Source organism: Camellia sinensis, chromosome 7 (genome assembly GCF_055761805.1).
Source record: "Camellia sinensis isolate YWXY chromosome 7, ASM5576180v1, whole genome shotgun sequence".
Taxonomy (NCBI): Eukaryota; Viridiplantae; Streptophyta; class Magnoliopsida; order Ericales; family Theaceae; genus Camellia; species Camellia sinensis.
In genome coordinates, this window is record NC_138967.1 from 144,023,946 (window position 1) to 144,044,445 (window position 20,500).

Consider the following 20,500-nt stretch of genomic DNA (forward strand, 5'->3'; position numbering starts at 1 on the left):
TAAAAATTAAAAATATCGCTTAAAATATTAAAAAATTTCATTGAAAAATATATATATATATATATAGAAAATGAAAAGACAGAATTTTTTGAAAAGTGAATTCTAAAAACTGAAACCAAATAGTATGAATTTTTTTTTCTCTAAAATTTGATAAAATTACACAACTTTGCACAAAGTTGTAGCCAAATAAACAAAGGATATTTGAATAGTCATTTTAAAAAACTGAAAATTTCCAAGTATTTCAAATATAATTTTTTAAAAAAAAAAAATTTGATTCTTTCAATTAAAAAATAAATTAAAATAAAATAGGAGTCCAAGCTCGTGGAGGAAACTAGTGTCCGAGTGATAAATCTCGTAGGTCATAACCAACTTCTCTCATGCAAAAAGCCTGTCCTACAGTGCAGATAATCCCATTCTTTCTCTAAAACCCTAGTCCATTCGAAGATATATATGCACATATAGATACAGATTATACAGAGAGAGCTTTGGTTTTCACTGCATTGATGAAGGGACTCTTCAAGTCGAAGCCCCGGACTCCATCGGAGCTCATTCGTCACGTCCGCGACCTCCTCATCTACGCCGATTGCAACACCGACCCCCGCCAAACCAAGCGCCAAGAAAAGGTTTTGATTTCTCATCTTCTCTCTCAACTTATTTTTGTGAATTTTTTACATTATATTTGAGAATTTAGGAGAGAAAAAAAAAGAAATGATTATTTAAATTATAAGAGAAAAGAAAAGAAATGAAATGATTATGATTTATCTCTTTTTTGTTTGGATAAAGAATAAATAAAAGAAAATAAATTATTGTAATTTCTCTTATTCTTATTTAGTTAGATTTCATTAGGAGAAAAGAAAAGAAATTATTTTATATTATATTATTAAAATAATCTTTTTATATTTTTAATTATTTTATTTCTTTTATTTTTATAAGGACAAAATTAGTATTATGAAAATAGTAATTTCTTTTCTCTCTCAATCTCTTCACTTTTGGAAAGATTAAAAATGAGGCTCGTAAGAGAAATGAGTTTCTCTCAATTTCTTTCTATTTTTCTCCATTTAGGTTATCCAAACAAGAAAAACACACGTCTCTCCATTTCTTTTCCATTCTCTCCAAATCACTCAATCCAAACATTGTGTTAGATCACTGCTTGTTTGGTTGCTGTGAAATTATCAGTGTTTCTCCAAGTCATGAATTTCTCAATTGATTTTTTGTGAATTTTTTAGATCACTGGTTGCTTGGTTGGTGTGAAATTATCAGTGGCCTTATGCATTATCTAACTAAGTCTTTGAAAAGTTGGTGTTTTTGAAACAACTAGATTTTTTTATTTTTATTTTTTGTGGTCCTGTGTAGGCCTAAGTGGCCTAATGGTTGAATTTGCATGCATTGCGATGAAATTGTCAATTGATTTTTGTGATTACTGGTTGTTTGGTTGCTGTGAAATTATCAATGTTTCTCTACGTTTTGCCTTTGCTCTACTGTACACGCATTGCCATGAAATTATCAATTGGGTTTTTTTGTATTTTTTTAGATCACTGGTTGTTTGGTTGCTATGATATTATCATGTTTTTCCTTCGCTTCTAATGTGCACACAAATTTTTTTTTTTTTAAAAAAACAATCACTGGTTGTTTGGTTGCTGTGAAATTGGGGAAAAAAAAACCTTTTTTTTCCCCCCCTGCTCTTAGCCTTGTGACTGTTGTGAAAAAAGGAATAACTTGCTGCTCAAAATTTATGCTTGCACATATTTTGTACATTCATATATTTTAATACAAAGTGTAGTGTAGATGTTAATTAGTTTGTCAGAAAAACTTTCTAAAAGCATAGCTCAAGCTCACTGAATGCATTTAGTGTCTCTGAGAAGTGTACAGGCAAAGTTGGTATTTTGGTTATTATTGTGTACTAGTCAACAGGAAAAAGGAACAAAAAGAAAGCTTATGGTAATATGATCACCATAAACATAAATTTTAGGGAGAGGGGAAAACCTAAACCGACTTGGGGTTTGGTAGTAAAAAAAATAGGAATTTATTTAATTTAGCTGAATGTATAAAGTTGACAAAGCGGAATGGCAAAAAAGAATTCATGTAGTTGACCCCATCTAATTGGGACGCAGGGCTTAGTTTGGTATGCAAGTTGCAACTTCATCCTTAAGTGAAAAGCCTCTTAGCATCATATATTTTCTTGCATTTGTTAACTAGTTATGTTTTGCTTGGTATCTTGGGTACCTGACATGTTCCAGATCTTATCCAACTTTCCTTCTCTTGATTTAACTGAAAAAAAAAAAAAAAAGACTAGAAGAAGAAGCGAACTACTTGTTTATGCAACCTATATAAGTATTCAAGTCTATTCTTTACCAATTTATGTCATACATAAATTTTCTTGTTATTCTTTCTCATACTTTTTATGATTAAAAAAAAAAAAAAAAAATCAAACTTAGCCTTTCATCTACATATTTTGATAAGTAAATTTTTTAATACGAAAGTATTTTTTAGGGTCGATTATCACAACAGCGGGAGAGATTGATACAGATGTGGCCCATAGGATTAAGGCGGGATGGTGTAAGTGGAGAAGTGCGCCTGGGGTATTGTGTGATAAACGAATACCCACTAGACTAAAAGGTAAGTTTTATAGAACGGCTATTAGGTCAGTTATGTTGTATGGGACGAAGTGTTGGGCAACCAAGAAACAACATGTAGATAAGATGAGTGTGGCTGAGATGAGAATGCTAAGGTGGATGTGTGGTAACAAGACAGGATTAGGAATGAGTTTATTCGGGAATGGGTAGGAGTAGCACCGATAGAAGATAAGTTGAGAGAGAATCGTTTGAGATGGTTTGGTCATATTCAACGGAGATTAACGTTGACTAGCGTTTTAAATAGAGATATGAATCTACTTAATTTGACTAATGAAATGGCCTTTGATAGGGCCGCGTGGAGAAGAAAGATTCATGTAGCCGACCCCATTTGATGAAACTTAAGGTTTGGTTTGGTTTGGTTTTACCTCTCTTTGCAAGTATTTCAGAATATTCAGTTTTGTGCCAACATCTGGACTCCATGCAGATAAGTGAATTGTGTAAACTTATTCTGGAGATGAGGACAGTTCTTTATGGCGATGGTCAATCTGAGCCGGTAACCGAAACTTGTGCACAGTTGACAGAGGAGTTCTTTAAAGGCGATACGTTGCGCCTCTTAATTATTTGTCTTCCTAAACTAGATTCTGGGGTAAGGCTTTGGAGACTATTTTCTTGAAATTCATATATTCCTTGTTTCAGGTTGTTACTGTTAGTTGCTTTATGGCTTTGGAGCTAAAATTCTTTGTACGTTATATATTTTCTCCATTTTGCAAATCATGATACAATGCATAATCCGCAGGCCCGGCAAGATGCCACTCATGTGGTTGCAAATTTGCAAAGACAATGGGTTAATTCACGGTTGATTGCATCTGAATACATGGAGCAGAATGTAGACCTTGTGGATAGTTTGGTACTAGGGTAAGATCTAGGTTTTACAGGTTCAGAAATATTGTGGCTAATTAAATTGTGAATATTATGATGCATGTATATTTGATACCAATGTTCTTGATGGCAGCTGTTCTTTTTGTTTGATAATTATGAGTTGAGATTTCTTCACTTATTCATCTCATCTTGATGGCAGCTGTTGTTTTGTTTTTGTTTGAAAATTACATATTGAGATTTCTTCAGTTTTTTTATATTTTGATCTTCTTTTACTTGGTTTTTCTGTTGTCTACATTGTTTTTCTGTCTTTACAAATCCTAAAGCAACAAACATTCCTAAACTTGAAAGTGATTGTACATTGCAGCTAAATGGTGATTGCTGTATTCTAATTTTTCAAGTGCTGTCCTGATCATTTATGTTCCATTGCACATTTATTTGCATTATTAGGCCTAATCTGATCTTTAGTTAAAGTCTTATGACTATGACAAATGATAGTGTTCGTCACAGCCTTATGCGCCAAGTGGTATTTGGTTGGTCTCTTGAACTTCGTGCTTGGGGATCAAGTCCGCTTATGTCATATTGACCAAAAAAGTGTGCATGTATAAAAGGTAGTGATTATTAGAAAGAAGCACCATTACTAATGGAACTGCTTTATTTTTCAAGAGACTGCTACGAATCAATTCACAAATCAGAGAAAATTAAAAGATTATCTAATTGGCTACAATGTATTAACTTACGATTAGTACTTTGAAGGTTTTCTGTAATTTTAACCTTTTTTTGCTTGGAAGGTTTGAGCCTACTTCTATGTTGGAGATGCCGATCCTAATTTATAGGTTTGTGATTGATTACTAACCATCTGACATCACTGTCTTTCCCATGTTGTCTCAGTGAGGGCTGTTACCATTTCTGGTGATCTTTCTTATGAAAGTTCACATTTTTGTGGGTCAATAGGATATTTTTTGTGTTCCTTATTTGGTTTTTATGTTTAAGTTTCTAATGTCAACCTACAATTTTAAATGGTTAGTTATGAAGACTCTGACATTGCACTATCTTATGGTGCACTTTTGAGAGACTGCATTCGTCATCAAGTTGCAGCAAGGTGAGCAATATTAAAATGTTTTAGTGGCCCTGTTGACTTGTCAAAATTCGTTGTTAGAGAGAGAGAACTCTATTTGAAATAAATCTTGTTTGATAACTGGTTAGGGTTTATTATTTTCATAGTAGCAGAAACCTAGCATTACAATGAACAATTTCAGCATGCTTGTTTGTTACTTCCACTCCATGTATGGGGAACAGTTTTTGTGGCCTTTTGCCCTCTCAAATAGTGCTAAGGCTTATTCATGCCTCACACTTGTGACATAACAATACTACTTTATCATGTAGCACTTTCTGAGATTATTATTCATCTGTTTTAGAAATCAGCATTTTTCAAAGTTCTTGTGCTTGTTATGTCAGCTTCATTTGCAGTTCATGTACAAATTGAAAAGTGAAGCAAAAATCACATCCTGAGACACAAAAATTGAAACATGAATCCACATGCTAAGTGGGTAAGGATATTCTTCAAAAGAATTGTGTGGTAGTAATTAACTTACTCTTAGAAGAAATAAAGGGACCATCTGTTGAGTGAGAACACAACGAATTTCACTAATGTGAATTTTTATTAAGTACAAAACACTTGTACAAGGAAGATAGTACACTCAAGTACATACTAGAAGAACACTCAAAATTTTAGGACACCTCATGTACACTAAACACTTTGGTGCACTCAAACTCACTTATAGCTTGTTTCCTTGACTACTTGATGCTTAGTACAAGAACTCATCCCATATTTATACTACTTCAATAATGTGAAGAAGATTCCAAGAGTAAACCTTGGCCACAAATTAAGTCAGGCAAACTTAGTGGTTCATAAATGGTGAAACTTCAGCTAAAATGAGTGGTTGGTAAATGGTGAAATTTGGGTAGGTAAAATGAGTGGTTGGTAAATGATGGCTGTTGGGTAGGTGAAAAGTGTGGTGAAAGTTTTAGTTGCAGAACATTCAAGTGTAACTGCAATCTTATAAAATTATCTGAAGGGAGAGAGGGAAATATCTGAAGAAGATTCTAGAAAAGGTGAAGAGAAGTCAGTGGTGATTCTTAACACCATCATCCTGGTTTCCGTAAAATAAACAAGATTAACGTCATATATGTTTTAACTCTTGATGTGAAAATAACAACCACCAACCTCGGCCTGTTTCTGCAGATGCTTCAAAAATGTCCATCATGTGATGTGGTCATCATATTGTTATTCTTGTGCTAACTGCTATGCTATTTATGCTACAACAATTGTTACATAATTTGGCTTGCAATTGTGTCCTTGAATCTCAAGTCTTTACTTACAAAACGAAGTACATAGAGCATGGGATTTTAGTTCTCGATCTCTGACATCTTGATGTCTTAATCTGAACTGTAGAACGTTAAATAGACTGCTGCATTTTTCTATAGTGACCAACGCGGCGGTTAAGCAAAAGTTCCTTGTTAATATTCATTCATTTGCTTATGCATGTTTGTGTTCATTTCACAAGCTAGTGCCTAGTCAAAGCAAAATAACAATTTAACTAGTCCAAAAAACCTGTCTTTGGTTTGTCCTTTTTCATCAAAAATATTCTTTGTTGAGACATGCAAATTGTGTAATTTAGATTTGATTTCAAATGGTTGTTTTCACAGGTACACCTTAGAGTCAGAGCATATGAAGAAGTTTTTTGACTAAATACAAAGTCCAAATTTTGATATAGCTTCAGATGCTGTGGCGACTTTTAAAGTTGAGTATGGTCAAGATAATCTGTTTTTATGCTTGACAAGTTCTGATGATTAAATTCTTAGCATAGTCGTATGGTGTTTTCTATTCCTTTTTTGCAGTTTGCATGAATATAAAACCAGCAATTTGACTGGTGTTTTTGTTGTTTTGGCATTTTTCTATCGTCCATTGTTAATGCATCACTAAATTCAAACTTATTTGAATTTTCTTTTAGCTATATGTAAAAGAAGTCTTTTAGCTATATATGATTCTGAGTCAATTTATCTTAAATCCAAATTTTAATCCTATTTTATTAAATTTTATTTTGAATTGTCTTTTTAGCTATATATAAAAAAGTCTTTTAGGTATATATGCTTCTGAGTCCATTTATCTTAAATCATCCTGTGACAGAGATAAGGCTGTGGAATCAACAAACCAACTGTAATGTCACCTTCTCAGATCTCTATCTGGAAGTTGTGGATTTAATCTGGAGAACAGAGCTATTGCGCGTTGCCATAGTTATAGTAGTTGTCATATGGAAAGATTGTGCTGCAACAAAAATAGTACTGGCCATAAATGATTTGAAACTTATAGTTACTAAATAATCATTGAAATTGTTAGGTTCATACAAAGTCCTGGTCACAGCGTAAAGATTGCGTGTTTTCTTTTCTTTGAATTCTCCCTTCTAATGAATTATGATTTGAGAATAGAGTTGTATTTTGAGTTTGTGAATTTTGGAATTATGATTTGAGTGTAAAAAATTTATTTGGTTATGAGTTTTGAATTAAGTTTGAAATTTTTGATGTGACATATAATATTTGATTCAAAAACTTACAACTCATAACTAAACATACAACTGAAAATTCTATTCAAAGCTCATAAATTTTTTTTTAAAAAGTTCCGAATTTTTTTTTTATATTTAAAATATAAAAATAATAGGTGCCAAAAAAAAAAAAAAAATAGAACACTGTTCCGGTCAACCGGCCGGACGACTGGCTGGACGTCCGGGGGACGTCCAGGAGGATGACCGGGTAGATGTGTTTGCAAAAGTGGGTGTCGAATTAATTTTTGAAAACTATAACCAAACACCTCTTCAAACCAAGCGGTGGAATTAACTTTGGAAAGCTCTACCAAATAGAGCCTTAATGTTATGGAATGGTCCACAGTGCCTTACATTCATGTAGCATGATTATGCATCCTTAAAGTTCTCACAAGTAGATTTCCTCTAGGTTTTTTGTTTATGAATTAAAATAATTTTTGTTCTTATTTCAAAAAAATAGCATGCAAATAAATGTGTCATATGTATCTGGCTGTAAAACTAAATAATAATTTTTGTTTTGTGGAAGATTTTACTCTTTTAAGGCTCTGGGGTTATGGTAGATAATGATATTGAATACCTTCTCGTGTCACAACAATGCTTACATTTTTGACATATTACAGACAACTCAAATAATTTTCCACTTTTGATTTGTAAATGTAGTCCAATATTGATCTGTGGAGATCATTTAATGTAGAATTTTTTTTTATTTCCTTGCAACTTTCAGTTAGTTTTAGTGAGTTAGAAAATGCTTTAAATCATGGTTTTTCATTTCCGATGGAACAAGCTTTTCTCTCGATTGAATATATTTCTGAATTAGGAAAGAAATCCATTGATCATTTCTGGACAAATTTAAAGGACTTTTTGTTTCTGTGATAATTGTATTATGTTTCAGTCCTGTGCTAATGCTTGTCACCCTGCTGATGTTACTATCACATGTATATCAGGAGCTTTTGACAAGGCATAAATCAACTGTTGCTGACTTTCTTTCCAGAAATTATGAGTGGGTATGTGTTAGGTTTACTTCAATTATCTGTAAGTGTTAGGTTTACAGTCTAGAGGTGTTCAGCATCAATGTGTGTGTACTGTTTGTCAAAAGCATGTTCTTGATTAGATGTTCAACTTGCATACAATTGACACACTATGATATTACGTACTTCCAAATTTCTTCATATAAATTTCAGATCTTTCAATGCCTGAAACATGTTCCAACTATATCTTGGTTATAGTTTTTTCAAGAATACAACTCAAAGTTGCTGGGATCTCCTAATTACATCACCAGACGGCATGCTGTCAAGGTACAATTTTGTTGCTCTAGATTTTTAATATAGGTTCTATGGCCTTGAACTTCTTCTTCTTTTTTGTTGTTGTTGTTGTTGTTGTTGTTGTTGTTGTTGTTTTTGTCGTTGTTGTTGTCATCTTCATTGTGTTGTTCTCTTTATTCTCTAAGAAGTATGGACACTGATGTGGATACGGACCCGGGATATTATGACTTAAAAAAAAAATAGAGACACGGACATGGAGGGGACATGGCAATAATTTTCTTTTTAATATTTTTATTTGCTATGTAGATTAATATTATATGCACAAATAATCAAAGTTAACAAAAACTAACACTAATTCAATATTTGAAATGTTAAAAACCTCAATCTTAAGTAAACTCTTCATTTATGTATTTTTTTTGGATTTCTATTCATTATTTAAATCTAAGCAAAACTTAATAAATATTCAACATCCAATATCCGTCAAAAGTACTAAAAAAGAGTGGGTTAAAAATTAGTCGGCATGTCCCCGAAATAAATTAATTAAATAAAGGGACACACCACATGGCATGTCCAGTATGTGTCCCTGTATCCGACATTGCTACGACACTTGTTTTGAAGTGTTGGTGCTTTGTAGTTCTCTATCATTGTAATGTGTTATTTTTCTTGTCCTCTCCGATCAAAATTATCCATTTGTTCTCCGTTGTTGCTTTGTATAGCAATAATGCATTTTTTTTAAAAATATTTTTTTGAAAGGATCTTTTAGCATGTAATTTGGTATTACCAGACTCAAAAATCTTTTGAGATTTTATATTTTTTTTTCTGGAGAATTTAATAATAACTCCTTTGCTGAGAGTCAGCCATGTGTTGCAGCTCCTAGGAGATATGTTACTTGACCGATCAAATGCTTTATGCTGTGTTTGGTTAGGAGATTTGGGAAAGGATTTGGAAAGGGAAATGGGAAAGGTAGGTAAAATGTGAATAAATCATGCCTATATTTCACATAATTTCACACACATTTTCTCTTTCCCGTTCCAAATCCCTTCCCAAATCCCTCGACCAAACATAGCATTAGTGATGGTGCGTTATGTGAGATCATTGGACAATATGAGGATTCTGATGAATCTACTCAGGGTACTCTCTGTATATATACATATAAGTACATTCACAATTACTTATATACCTTACATATCTTACAATGCATTTATTTTACTTCTCTTTTTTCAGGACTCAAACAAGACAATCCAGTTAAATGCTTTTCATGTGTTCAAGGTCTTTACAGAATACGACTTAGTGTTACACGACATAGAAAAACAGCTTACTGTTCCTTTTCACAATTGATTCATTTGTCTGAATTTATGTTTTTTTCTTTTTTCTTCCATTTTATAGCTATTTGTCGCTAATCAAAATAAGCCTGCTGAGATAGTCAGCATACTCATCTCAAATAGAAGCAAGCTCCTCCGGTTCTTTGGTGACTTCAAGTTTGATAAAGGTACGCGCTCTCTGTTAATGAAATTTGTTAGAATATCCTTAGCACTGTGATGTAGACTGTGAGTAAAGATGTGCTTCATCTCACAGTGGATGAAGTATTTGAAGCAGGCAAAGCTCAAGTTGTCAAAGAAATTGCAATGCTTGAGCCCACAAACAATCCGCGCGCAGATTTAGACAAATGTGACATTCCTTGCTAACAGGCATGTAAACTAATTTTATTTATTTTTGGTTTGATCACTGAAATTTCTTCAGAAATGTGCATAATTACATACTTGGTTAATGGTTTAGTCAAAATAGAAAAGCGTAGTGCACGCCAGTTATTTGAATTATCATTTCTCATTCAAGAGTTGTTCAACAGTAAAATATGTTCACCAGTCTCAACTTCTAAGCCCATAGTAGCTTTTTGGATTGTTGTGTAGATGGTTTTAAGGGTTGTGTCTGGTTGCACATAACCTCACTGAGCTAAAGATTATTCGGTGCGTTTGGTTTGAGTTTTTTGGATTAAGCTTTTTGAAAATTGAGTTTTTTTGTTTTTCGTATTTTTTTGTTTTTAATGAATATTTTTTAAATTTTAAACATTGTTTTTAGTTTTTTAAATGCACTTTACTTAGATGCATCTAAAAAGTAAAAAATTTGTAAAAAAATATTTTAAAAAATTATTAAATACATAAAAATATAAAAAATGTATTGAATTCTCGTAATTTTTTTTTTTTTATATTTTTGGTATTTAGTGATTTTTTAAAAAGTTTTTTTTACAATATTTTTACTTTTTAGGTATATTTATGTTAGGTATATCTAAAAATTAAAAAAATTGCTTAAAATATTAAAAAAATTCATAAAAAACAAAAAAACACGAAAAATAAGAAAGTAGAATTTTTTGAAAATTGTTTTCAGAAAAACGAAACCAAACAAGCCGATTGGTATTGCTATATAGATGTGATTCTATAATTGTCAAAGCTGGATTTGTTTTGATGACTTACTCTAAGACCTTGTTTGTTATAATTTAAAAAAATTAAAAAGTCAAAAAGTTACTATTCTATTTAAGTTACATCATCTTATTAAAGTCATATCAACTCTCTACTATATCACTTTAAATCTAATTTATATCTAATTTATATTTTATAAAAAATTAAAAAATATACTTATTTAGATCATTTTAAGGTACTCCTAAGTACGCGTTTTATTTTTTATTTGAACATTTCTGTTTTACATAATTATATTTTGCCGAGATTTAGCTGAATTTTGATTGTGACGTGTCAATGTTTTCGTTCGGTGAAAACTAACGGAATAGGCATTGATTGCACTTCATCGCACCATGGCATCTAAGTAGTACGGACATTTAAAAAAAAGTAGCGTGTGGGTGCCGGTCACTGGGAACGGATCGTCGGTCGCCCTTCCCTGTCGCCCCCAAAACGACGTCGTTTTGGGGGCGAATTTTCAAAAAAAAAAAAAGCAGAAGAGGGAGGAAGAAGAGGAAGAGGAAGAGGAAGGGAGGAGGAGGAGGAGGAGGAGGGGAAGGGCCGGACTGGAGGGGCCATAAATACAGGGGAGGGGGAGGAGGAGGTGGAGACAGGTCGGAGGCGGAGGCGACGGTGGTCGCAGGTGCTGCGACGAGGTGGAGCTGCTGCGACCTGCGACGGCTGCGACGGCGGCGAGGAACGAGGACGGCGAGCTCACAGCCTCCTCCTCCTCCTCCTCCTCCTTCCTTCCTCCCGCTCCCTCTTCCTCTCCTTCCTCCCTCTTCTCTGCTTTTTTTTTTTTTGAAAATTTGCCCCCAAAACGACGTCGTTTTGGGGGCGACAGGAGAAGGCGATGGGTGATCCGGATTCACCGGTCACTTTCCTGACATGTATTTGATACTTATCTAAATGTGTTCTAAATTTAAAAAAAAAAATTTAGATTAGGACATTTTTTAAACACTTGAAAGATATACGTGTCTATTACTGAAACATATATCTATTGATCAAACGCACATAAAATTAATTATAAATTTGAATAAAATAATTTATATTATAATGATAAAAGAAAAATAATAACTTATACAAATTAGTATTATATTGTATTTATTTATTGTCTTAGAATAATATATTTATATATATGACATATAATAAATATATAAAATTATGTATTTTGTGTGTTCACGTATCATGTTTTGTATTTTTTAGAAATTGTCATGTCGACGTATCCGTGTCATATTTTTGTTGTATCACATGTTTGTGTCCGTGTTTATCAGTGGCTGAGTCAGAAAATTAAGTTATAGGGTACCTTACAATTTCAATTTTTGTTTTCATGGTCAACTATAAAATTATTAAATAATAATAATTTTATGAGTTAAATTTAAGCATAAAAAATTAAATATTCATTATTAATATTAACAAATTAAAATTTGGTACGCGATAATAAAATAAGTTTATAATTTTAGCACAAAAAATTACAAATTAAAATTCCTAAATTTAGAAAATAAAAGATATCATTTATAGCATAAATCCTTAAAATTTCTTTAACTCTTTTTCGAGAGATATAGTATTACTTATAAAAGTGAATTACACTAATAGTCCTTATAGTTTGGGTTTTGTATCACTTTAGTCATTGACTTTTCAATTGTAACACATTTGACCGTAGATTTTGAATCTTGTTCTAAATAAGGACAATTGAAGATATTATTGCTCAATTTCAATGGCAAAATCGTCAATTTGATAAAATATAAATAAATTTGACAAAAATGAATGTCAAAAAAATATTTTTAAATTTTTAAAAATTATTTCTACCCAACAAAGATAAAATTATGTAAAATTGATAAATCTTTAACACATTTAATTATTCATTTATTTTACCAAATTAATTTTTATTATGTGTTTCAATGATGATCATGTAATGGGTGATTGTTAGACTTTTAATGTATAATCGATATATTTAATATATGAAATGTTTTTAGTTTTGAATTTTTTGATTTAATGGATTGGTTTAATAATGCGGTGGTGTTACATGTATCAATTAATGTACTAATTAGTGTACCAACACTAGCTATAACATTATTATTGACCCAATTCATTATACAAATTACAAATATCAAAAATATCTTAAATTATGTCACATCATCAATTGGTACACTAGTTAGTACACTAATTAGTAAATATAGTATTATTCTTAATAATGATATCAAAGTCGTCGCCATATTTGACTTTTGAAAAAATAGAAACTAATTTAATAAAAATAAAAATAACCACTCATTACATGATCATTATCCAAACACATAATAAAAATTAATTCGGTCAAATAAATAAATAAATAAATGTGTAAAAGATTTTTCAATTTTACATAATTTTTTCTTTGGTGAGTAGAAATAATTTTTAAAAATTCAAAAATATCTTTTTGACATTTATTTTTATCAAATTAGTTTATATTTTATCAAATTGATGATTTTATCCTTGAAACTGATCAATGGTATCTTCAATTGTCTTTATTTGGAATAAAATTCAAAATTCAAGATCAAATGTGTTATAATTGAAAAGTCAGGGATCAAAGTGACATGAGTCCTAAATTGTAAGAATTGTTAGTATAATTCACCCACTTATAAATGATATGTTTTGATTAAAAATTATTAGATAGTCCGGAATATCATATAATGTTACATCCGTAGTGTTCCTGACATGAGAAATTGTAACTTACGCTAAGTGATCCACTCATTATTAGCTAGCTACCTAACAATAATGAGATTTTATGTCCCATTCATAAATTTCACGCTAGACTATTGATTTATATTACTACATAAATAATATTATATGGTGCTTTCAATATACCAAAAAACTACGTACTATAAACAATGCAAAAAACCTAAACCAAAAAACATGTTGAGACAAATGTGAGGACACATTTTGCATAGGCATATATTCAAAATTGAAAAAAAAAAAAACTGCCGTTAAAAAAAACAAAAAAAAAAAACAAAAACAAAACTTATTGATGAGTCAGGGGCAATGACCCCCTAGTCCCCTGTTAGCTCTGCCGCTGGAGTCCATGGTTCTTGGCATGGCATATATTGATTATATAGCACTATAGTTTTACATTATATAGTGCATTACGACTTTAGTTTTCCATATAATGCATTAGTAAATCTTATATTGCACGACTAAAAACAGATAAGTATCTGTATTCATTCTTACGTTTCAACTTGATAGAGTAAAAATCATGACATGGATAAATTTTGGGCCAATTATACCAGTAATTATGTGTTTTGTCTTGTATTATTTTAATCTCTATAATTTTAAATAATTCAATTTTGATCTTAAATTTGAGATTTTGTATCAATTTGGTTTACTCGAAAACACTCATTAGCATTTTTGATGAAAAATATACATATGGACCTCCTATGTAAATTTTTAAGGACAAAGTTGTCCTTTTGCTCATATGCTATCTAGCTTAGCGAGTTACTCACAATGAGTTCACTCTCAAAAAAATAAATAAATAAATAAATAAAAAATCATAAATATATACATATATATGTGTGTGTAATTTTTTTAGATACACAAAGGCAATATTTTAAAAATCGAACCGGTGAATGAATCGGAAAAGTGATTGGGTGGATGGGTCTGTTGAATCGTCGACCCATGATGTCATAAATATATTAAAATTATATCTAAATAAAAATATAAGTAATAAAATTATAAATTAAAAAAAAACTAAAAATATTAAATTATAAATTGAAAAAAAACTAAAAATATTAAATTATCTTAAATATTTCAACTAATATTTTTTTACTAAAAAATATAATAATATATTTTAAAATATTATTAATTTTAATTTTGAAGGAGGAAACCAAATATTTAACATTTCCTTCATATAATTTTAATTCAAATAATTTGATTGAAAGAACAGCAAAAATTTTGGAGTATATCAAAATTTCAAGTCTCCCTCCAATAAATTTGATTGAATCCAACATAGATTTTTTTAATTTTTTTGAAAGAATTTTTTTTCTTATAAATAGGTAAAGACTTTCACAATAATTTCAAACTTTCAATGGGATTCTTTACAAGAGGAGACCCTTGAAAGAGAGTTTATAATTAAAATTTTCTTATATATATATATATAATAAGAAAGAAAAAATAAAAAAATATCAAAAAAATTCAAAATTTTTAATTTCTTCAACTTGGTTCGCTTGACCCATCCCTGGGTCACCTGGTTCGACGGTCCAATCATCGGTTTTTCTAATTTTCTCTCAATAGGTCGGTTTTTAGCTTGGAACGATTTAAGAGGCATATTCAAACTAGAATCCCGACCGGTTGACGGTTCAACAGGTCGAACCGGCCAGTCCGGTCCAGTCTGATTTTCAAAACCATGCACAAACGAATAAAAAGAAAAGAAAGAGGTGGCACAAGGCTGAAGGGGGGAGGGTTACGCTGTCAGGGGCTTGGGAAAGGGGAAAAAAGTATAGGGTTGGGAAAGGGAATGAGGGGTGGCGTCGAGGTTAGGGGTGAGGGAGGTGTCGAGGTTAGGGGTGAAGGAGGTGGCATCGGGGGTTGGGGAAAGGGAATAGGATGGCATCAAGTGTTGGGAAGAGGGAATTGGGTGGCGTCATGGGCTAAGGAGGGATGGTGTCTAGGGATGGAGAGGGAAATGGGATTGGGAGAAGGAAAGAGAGGTGGCATCGAGGCTAAGGGAGGAAAGGAGGAGTGCCACCGAGCAAAGATCAAACAAAGAGTAAGAAGAAGATGGAAAGGGGAGTGAAATTTCTATTTTGCCCTTAGAAAATGGTCATATGCTGATGACCAACATATTTTTCATCAAAATGTTAAAGGCTGTTTTTTATTTAGACCAAATTGATATTAAATTCAAAATTTAGGATTAAAATTAAGTTGATTGAAACTGTAAAAACTAAAATAATATAAGATAGTCCAAGGTAGGGCTATCAATGGATTGGATTTAATCCGAGTCCGACCCGAAAATCCGAATCCATTTACAAAAAACCTGAGCTGGCAATCCAATAATTTGACTCTGTTTATTAAATGGATTAAATATGCAAAAATATGATAATCCGATAATCCTATTATTCTCAATTTGAATGAAGAAAACACAAAATTAAAAAAAAAATTAAATTATATAAAATTGTAGCTCAATAAATAAATAAATGTATCAGATCAGATTATTGGGTCGAATATATGAAATTATCAGATTCGAATTCGGGTGATCTAAAATCAGATATGGCATAAACGGATTCGGAACGAATGCAGGTTTATTTTAATCGGATGGGATTCGAATTTTGACAGATCCGACCCTAATTAGATCCATTTATAGGCCTAGTCCAAGAGTAATATTATTATTTCATTCTGTCAGACTAATTATCCTATGCTAATTGCATGGTTGTATTATTCCCTCGTAATATGTGATTAAATTGGACAATCAAACATACGTTTTCTTGTTTGTCTTTAACAACTTGATGATAGAAAGAATTAGGATTACAGCACATCTAATTCTTGGCTGATTGTTGGCAAATTAATAATGAAAAACACAATTGAATGCCATTTTATCATTTGCCAATATTCGTCAAAATTGCGAAAAGTTTGATCTCTAAATGTCTCAATCTTTGAAAAACTCAATAAAGAAAGAGAAAACCTTTATTTTATTTTATTTATTATGGTATATTTTTTGGTCGGGTTTATTTAGGTATCTTAGCTAGGCTTTGGATTCATTTGTATAAGAATTGAGAAATTTTATTTCCACACACTTAATTAGTTCATAATACATATTTAATAAAATATTAATTTAATGACAATTATATCATAAATAAAAATGACCATGATAGACATCTAGTAACACCCATAATATTGTGTAGAAAAATTTTCTGTATACATGTTTTAAGAACAAAAAAATCTCAATATACACCTTTTGAGTTTAAAAAAAAATTAATAAACCTTAGTTTTTCTATTGTTTCTCTCTCTAAGTTTATAACGCATTGATTATATCGTTTTGTCATTAGAATTCACCATAATTCTTGATTTTTGTGATGAAAGAGTTGCAAATCAATGGAAATTCAAATTCAAATAACAATATATGCTTGGTTAAAACAAAAGGAAAATGTCTCGTAGCTCAAATTTTGTGGCTCAAAAGTGGCTCAAATGGCCAAAACGACGTCGTTTTGGCCATTTTTATATTGTTCTGTACTCAAAACGACGTCGTTTTGGCCATTTGAGCCACTTTTGAGCCACAAAATTTGAGCTACGTAACATTGTCGAAAACAAAAACAGTTATGAAAATTTAAGTTTTTTTGTACAGATTTTTTTTCACGATTTTAATTCGGTAAACCAGTGTCGAAACATGTTACTTTTTTCGGATATCAACTACGGAAATTATTAATTCTATTCAAAAATCAAGTTCCGAATTTGAATTCGGAACTCAACTTTCGAATTTAAGAATTTATTTCAAAAACCAAGTTCCGAATTTTTTTACATGTTTCGGAAGTTAAAAAATCGAATAAACATTTTTCATTCAGATAACCAGTACCGAATAAGAAAAATCGAATTGCTTCCAAAAAAAAAATGAGAGTTTATGAAAAATAAGATATAGATGGAGTTGTACGTCTTCAATGAAGTTTGATACAAAAATGATACTGTTTCAAGATCTATATTGATACAAGTAGATGCCAATTAATGACTTTTTCAATATTGACTAGATTGGTGATTGAAGGAATCAATTTGATGATGTAACTGGAAATCAAAGGAGGTAGTTGTAGTATAATCTGAAGATTCAAGGAGCGATTTGGTGAGGGATTTCTTGTGAAAGATGTTGTTGTGTTTTCAAGGTGGGTGGAATAAAAATGAGTCTACACCATTGATTCTCTATGGAACAAATGGTTTAAGTGGTGTGTGTACAAGGATGTTAGTTTAGGGTATAATTAGAACATGTGAGGTGTGGACTGAGAATAAAAATATAAAACCAATTTCATAAGAGTGTGTGTTGAAAAATTATGTACATAGAGATAAAAGAGTGTGAAAATAGAATTTCCCACAAGAATTGCCTATTATATGGAATGAACCTCAGGCTGTGGATGTGCTGGCATCGGTTTATAAGCCATAGACTATTTGTTTTTTTAAATGTTGGTCATCATTTTTTTTTTTTTGGACTAGAGAAAAGGATATCAATTAATCACAAAACAAAACCTGACGCAAAGCATCAGAGGGATTACAAAACCAGTCAGGAGGCAAAAGACCCTTAAGGAACTGTGTAGCAGTCCAATGGGCAGCTACATTAGCCTCTCTAGGAGTCCAAAGAAAGAAGAAATTGTTTCTACAAGCCAAAGTCTGGATATCAACAAAAATGGAGGAGCACTCCCACGAAGGAACCGTTTCAGAGGTGCAAAGGTGGATCACTGTCTTGTTGTAGCCCACAATCTCAACTTGGGAGAGGTTGAGAGATTGGGCCATAAGACATGCCCATCTAATAGCTTCCGCTTGCATGCAGAGCCCACCTCTTCCATTTGGACTGCCCCATTCATGAGAGAGCCCTACTAGTCCCGAAAAAAACCACCATAGCAGCTTTAGACGACCCTGGATTGAAGGCCACATCACAATTAACTTTTTATCTCCCACGGGAAAGCGGAGTCCACACCTTAGGGAAACTTGGAACAATATCCTGGCGGCTAACCATAGGCTGTCCAATGGGAAGAAAGGCTGCAAATTCCTCCCAGTCCTTCCCTGCTTTAAAGATAGCAGACACAGGATCAACTGGGACATGATTAAAGACAAACTCATTTCTTCCAACTATAGCAATTTGCAAAAAGAATGCTTGCCGATGTTGCATATTTAAGAAGCCATCAAAGAGCTCACAAGTCCATCTGGCAATGGAAAGGATAGAGCCCTCCTGGAAAGAGAGATTCAACATACTACCAAACCAAGCTGCCTTCGCTTAATTGCACCCGCATAACAAATGCTCCACTGTCTCTAATTCCTTGGCACATACGGGGTATAGGCCATCTGAAGCACATTGTCGCCCAACGAGATTGAGTTTCGTGGCCACCGAATTGTGACATACCCTCCACCAGAAGTGCCTGAGTTTGGGGGAACAGGGAGGGCCCGTATGAACTTTCAAACAATCTTTGGAACATGAAACGATGAAGACGGTTGTTGCTCAAGAAAACTTTAATAGAGATCCAATGCCACATGGTACCCTGATTTAACCGAGCATGTCTCCTTAGGGTCGTGATGCCACACCACACGATCAGCCTTGTCTTCTATCAAAACAGGTATTATGCAAATAGCAGCCATCTCTCTATCAGATACCAATGATTCTAGCCTATGCTCATCCCAAGTCTTGGAAATTGGATTGATAACCTCAGTTACCCGAGAAAGAGGGCAGCCACTAGGCTTTTGGGAGTGAATACGAAAGTCCTTGGCTGAAGGAATCCATCTATCATTCCATAAATTAATTAAAGATCCATTATGAACTTGCCAGCAAACTCACGCCCTTCAATTAGACTAGCCCATGCCTACGAAGCTCGGCTTCCTTTTTTAGCAATCAAAAAATCTGTGTTTGGGTAGTAGATACTTTTCAAGAATCTGGCGCAAAAGGAGTTAGGATCTTGAATTAGCCTCCACCCTTGGCGAGCTAGCAGAGCTTTGTTGAAAGCTCCAAAGTCGCAAAAACCCACACCACCAAGATTTTTAGACTTGATCATTTTATCTCAGGCAACCCGATGGATACCCCTATTAGCTGGATCACCTTTCCACCAAAAATTACTCACAATATGATTAACGGAAGCACATAATTTCTTAGGAAGCCCGGCACATAATTGCTCACAATTTGATTAAATGTTGGTCATCTTGAAGCCCAAGGTGTCACACCTGGTTATTTTGGAAACTAGTTATTTTGAGCAATTCTAGAGATACATAAAATGTGAGTGTAGGATACAAAAAATTCTATCAAACAGAAGTGTGGGACTTACACCCATATGAATGTTTAGTAGAAAATTTAATAAAAATTTTGGGATCTCTAGCATTTTTCAATTATTTTAGTTAATTTTTTTGCATTTTACAAAAAGACATGCAGAAAAGTAAAAAGAAGAGTTGATTTTTGTATAGTGACTTTTCGACTATTTTAATATATTCCCGAACATATGTTTAATTCGTCTGAAATTAAAAGGTCGGTTTACTTTTTTGGATATATTTGTCTTTTGTGATTTTTTTTTTTTTTAAAAAAATTGAGACAAAATTTTTTGTTTTTTAAATTCATCTCGAGTAGAAGATATAAAAATTTTAAAACTCAAATTGAAAAAAAAGCTTATAAATGATGAAAATAAGTTAAATTTTATCACTAAAGAGTGCAAATTTTTTTGGGGGGGTCTTTTTAAGTCAAGACGGATATAAAAAAAGAGCCATCTTTTAGAAAGTTCTATTATTAAATGTTATGTTCCATTTTCTTTTCTAATATTTCATTAAGTCCTATTTAAGGTAATATGACCAAATCACCCTTCCAAACTTTTTGGGCGTGTTTCCATTTTGAAACAAATACACCATAAAAAATAATAATTTTCCCTCATTTCATGGAGAAAATTCTCCCTTATTTAATGAAGAAAATCTCTCATTTATTTTATGGACAAAAATCCCTCCCTTATTCTAGGAAGAAAATCTCTCACATTTTCAAAACTCTAAATCGTCTACCTTATTCTGATGTGAAGAAGCAACGCTATAAACATTCACATTGATCGAAGTCTAAA

The 20,500-nt window shown here is 32.3% G+C and overlaps 1 protein-coding gene across 1 annotated transcript; it reads left to right on the forward strand.

Annotated features, from left to right (window-relative positions):
• The first annotated feature begins 344 nt into the window (after positions 1-344).
• On the forward strand, positions 345-10,128 carry LOC114301654 (putative MO25-like protein At5g47540). Its single transcript, XM_082879502.1, is given in 12 exon segments — positions 345-623; positions 3,058-3,219; positions 3,370-3,488; positions 4,477-4,551; positions 6,159-6,252; positions 7,993-8,052; positions 8,275-8,343; positions 9,181-9,220; positions 9,383-9,441; positions 9,535-9,579; positions 9,697-9,799; positions 9,886-10,128. Coding segments are annotated over 12 exon segments (1,056 nt in total). The 5' UTR covers positions 345-503; the 3' UTR covers positions 9,996-10,128.
• The last annotated feature ends 10,372 nt before the right edge of the window (positions 10,129-20,500 follow it).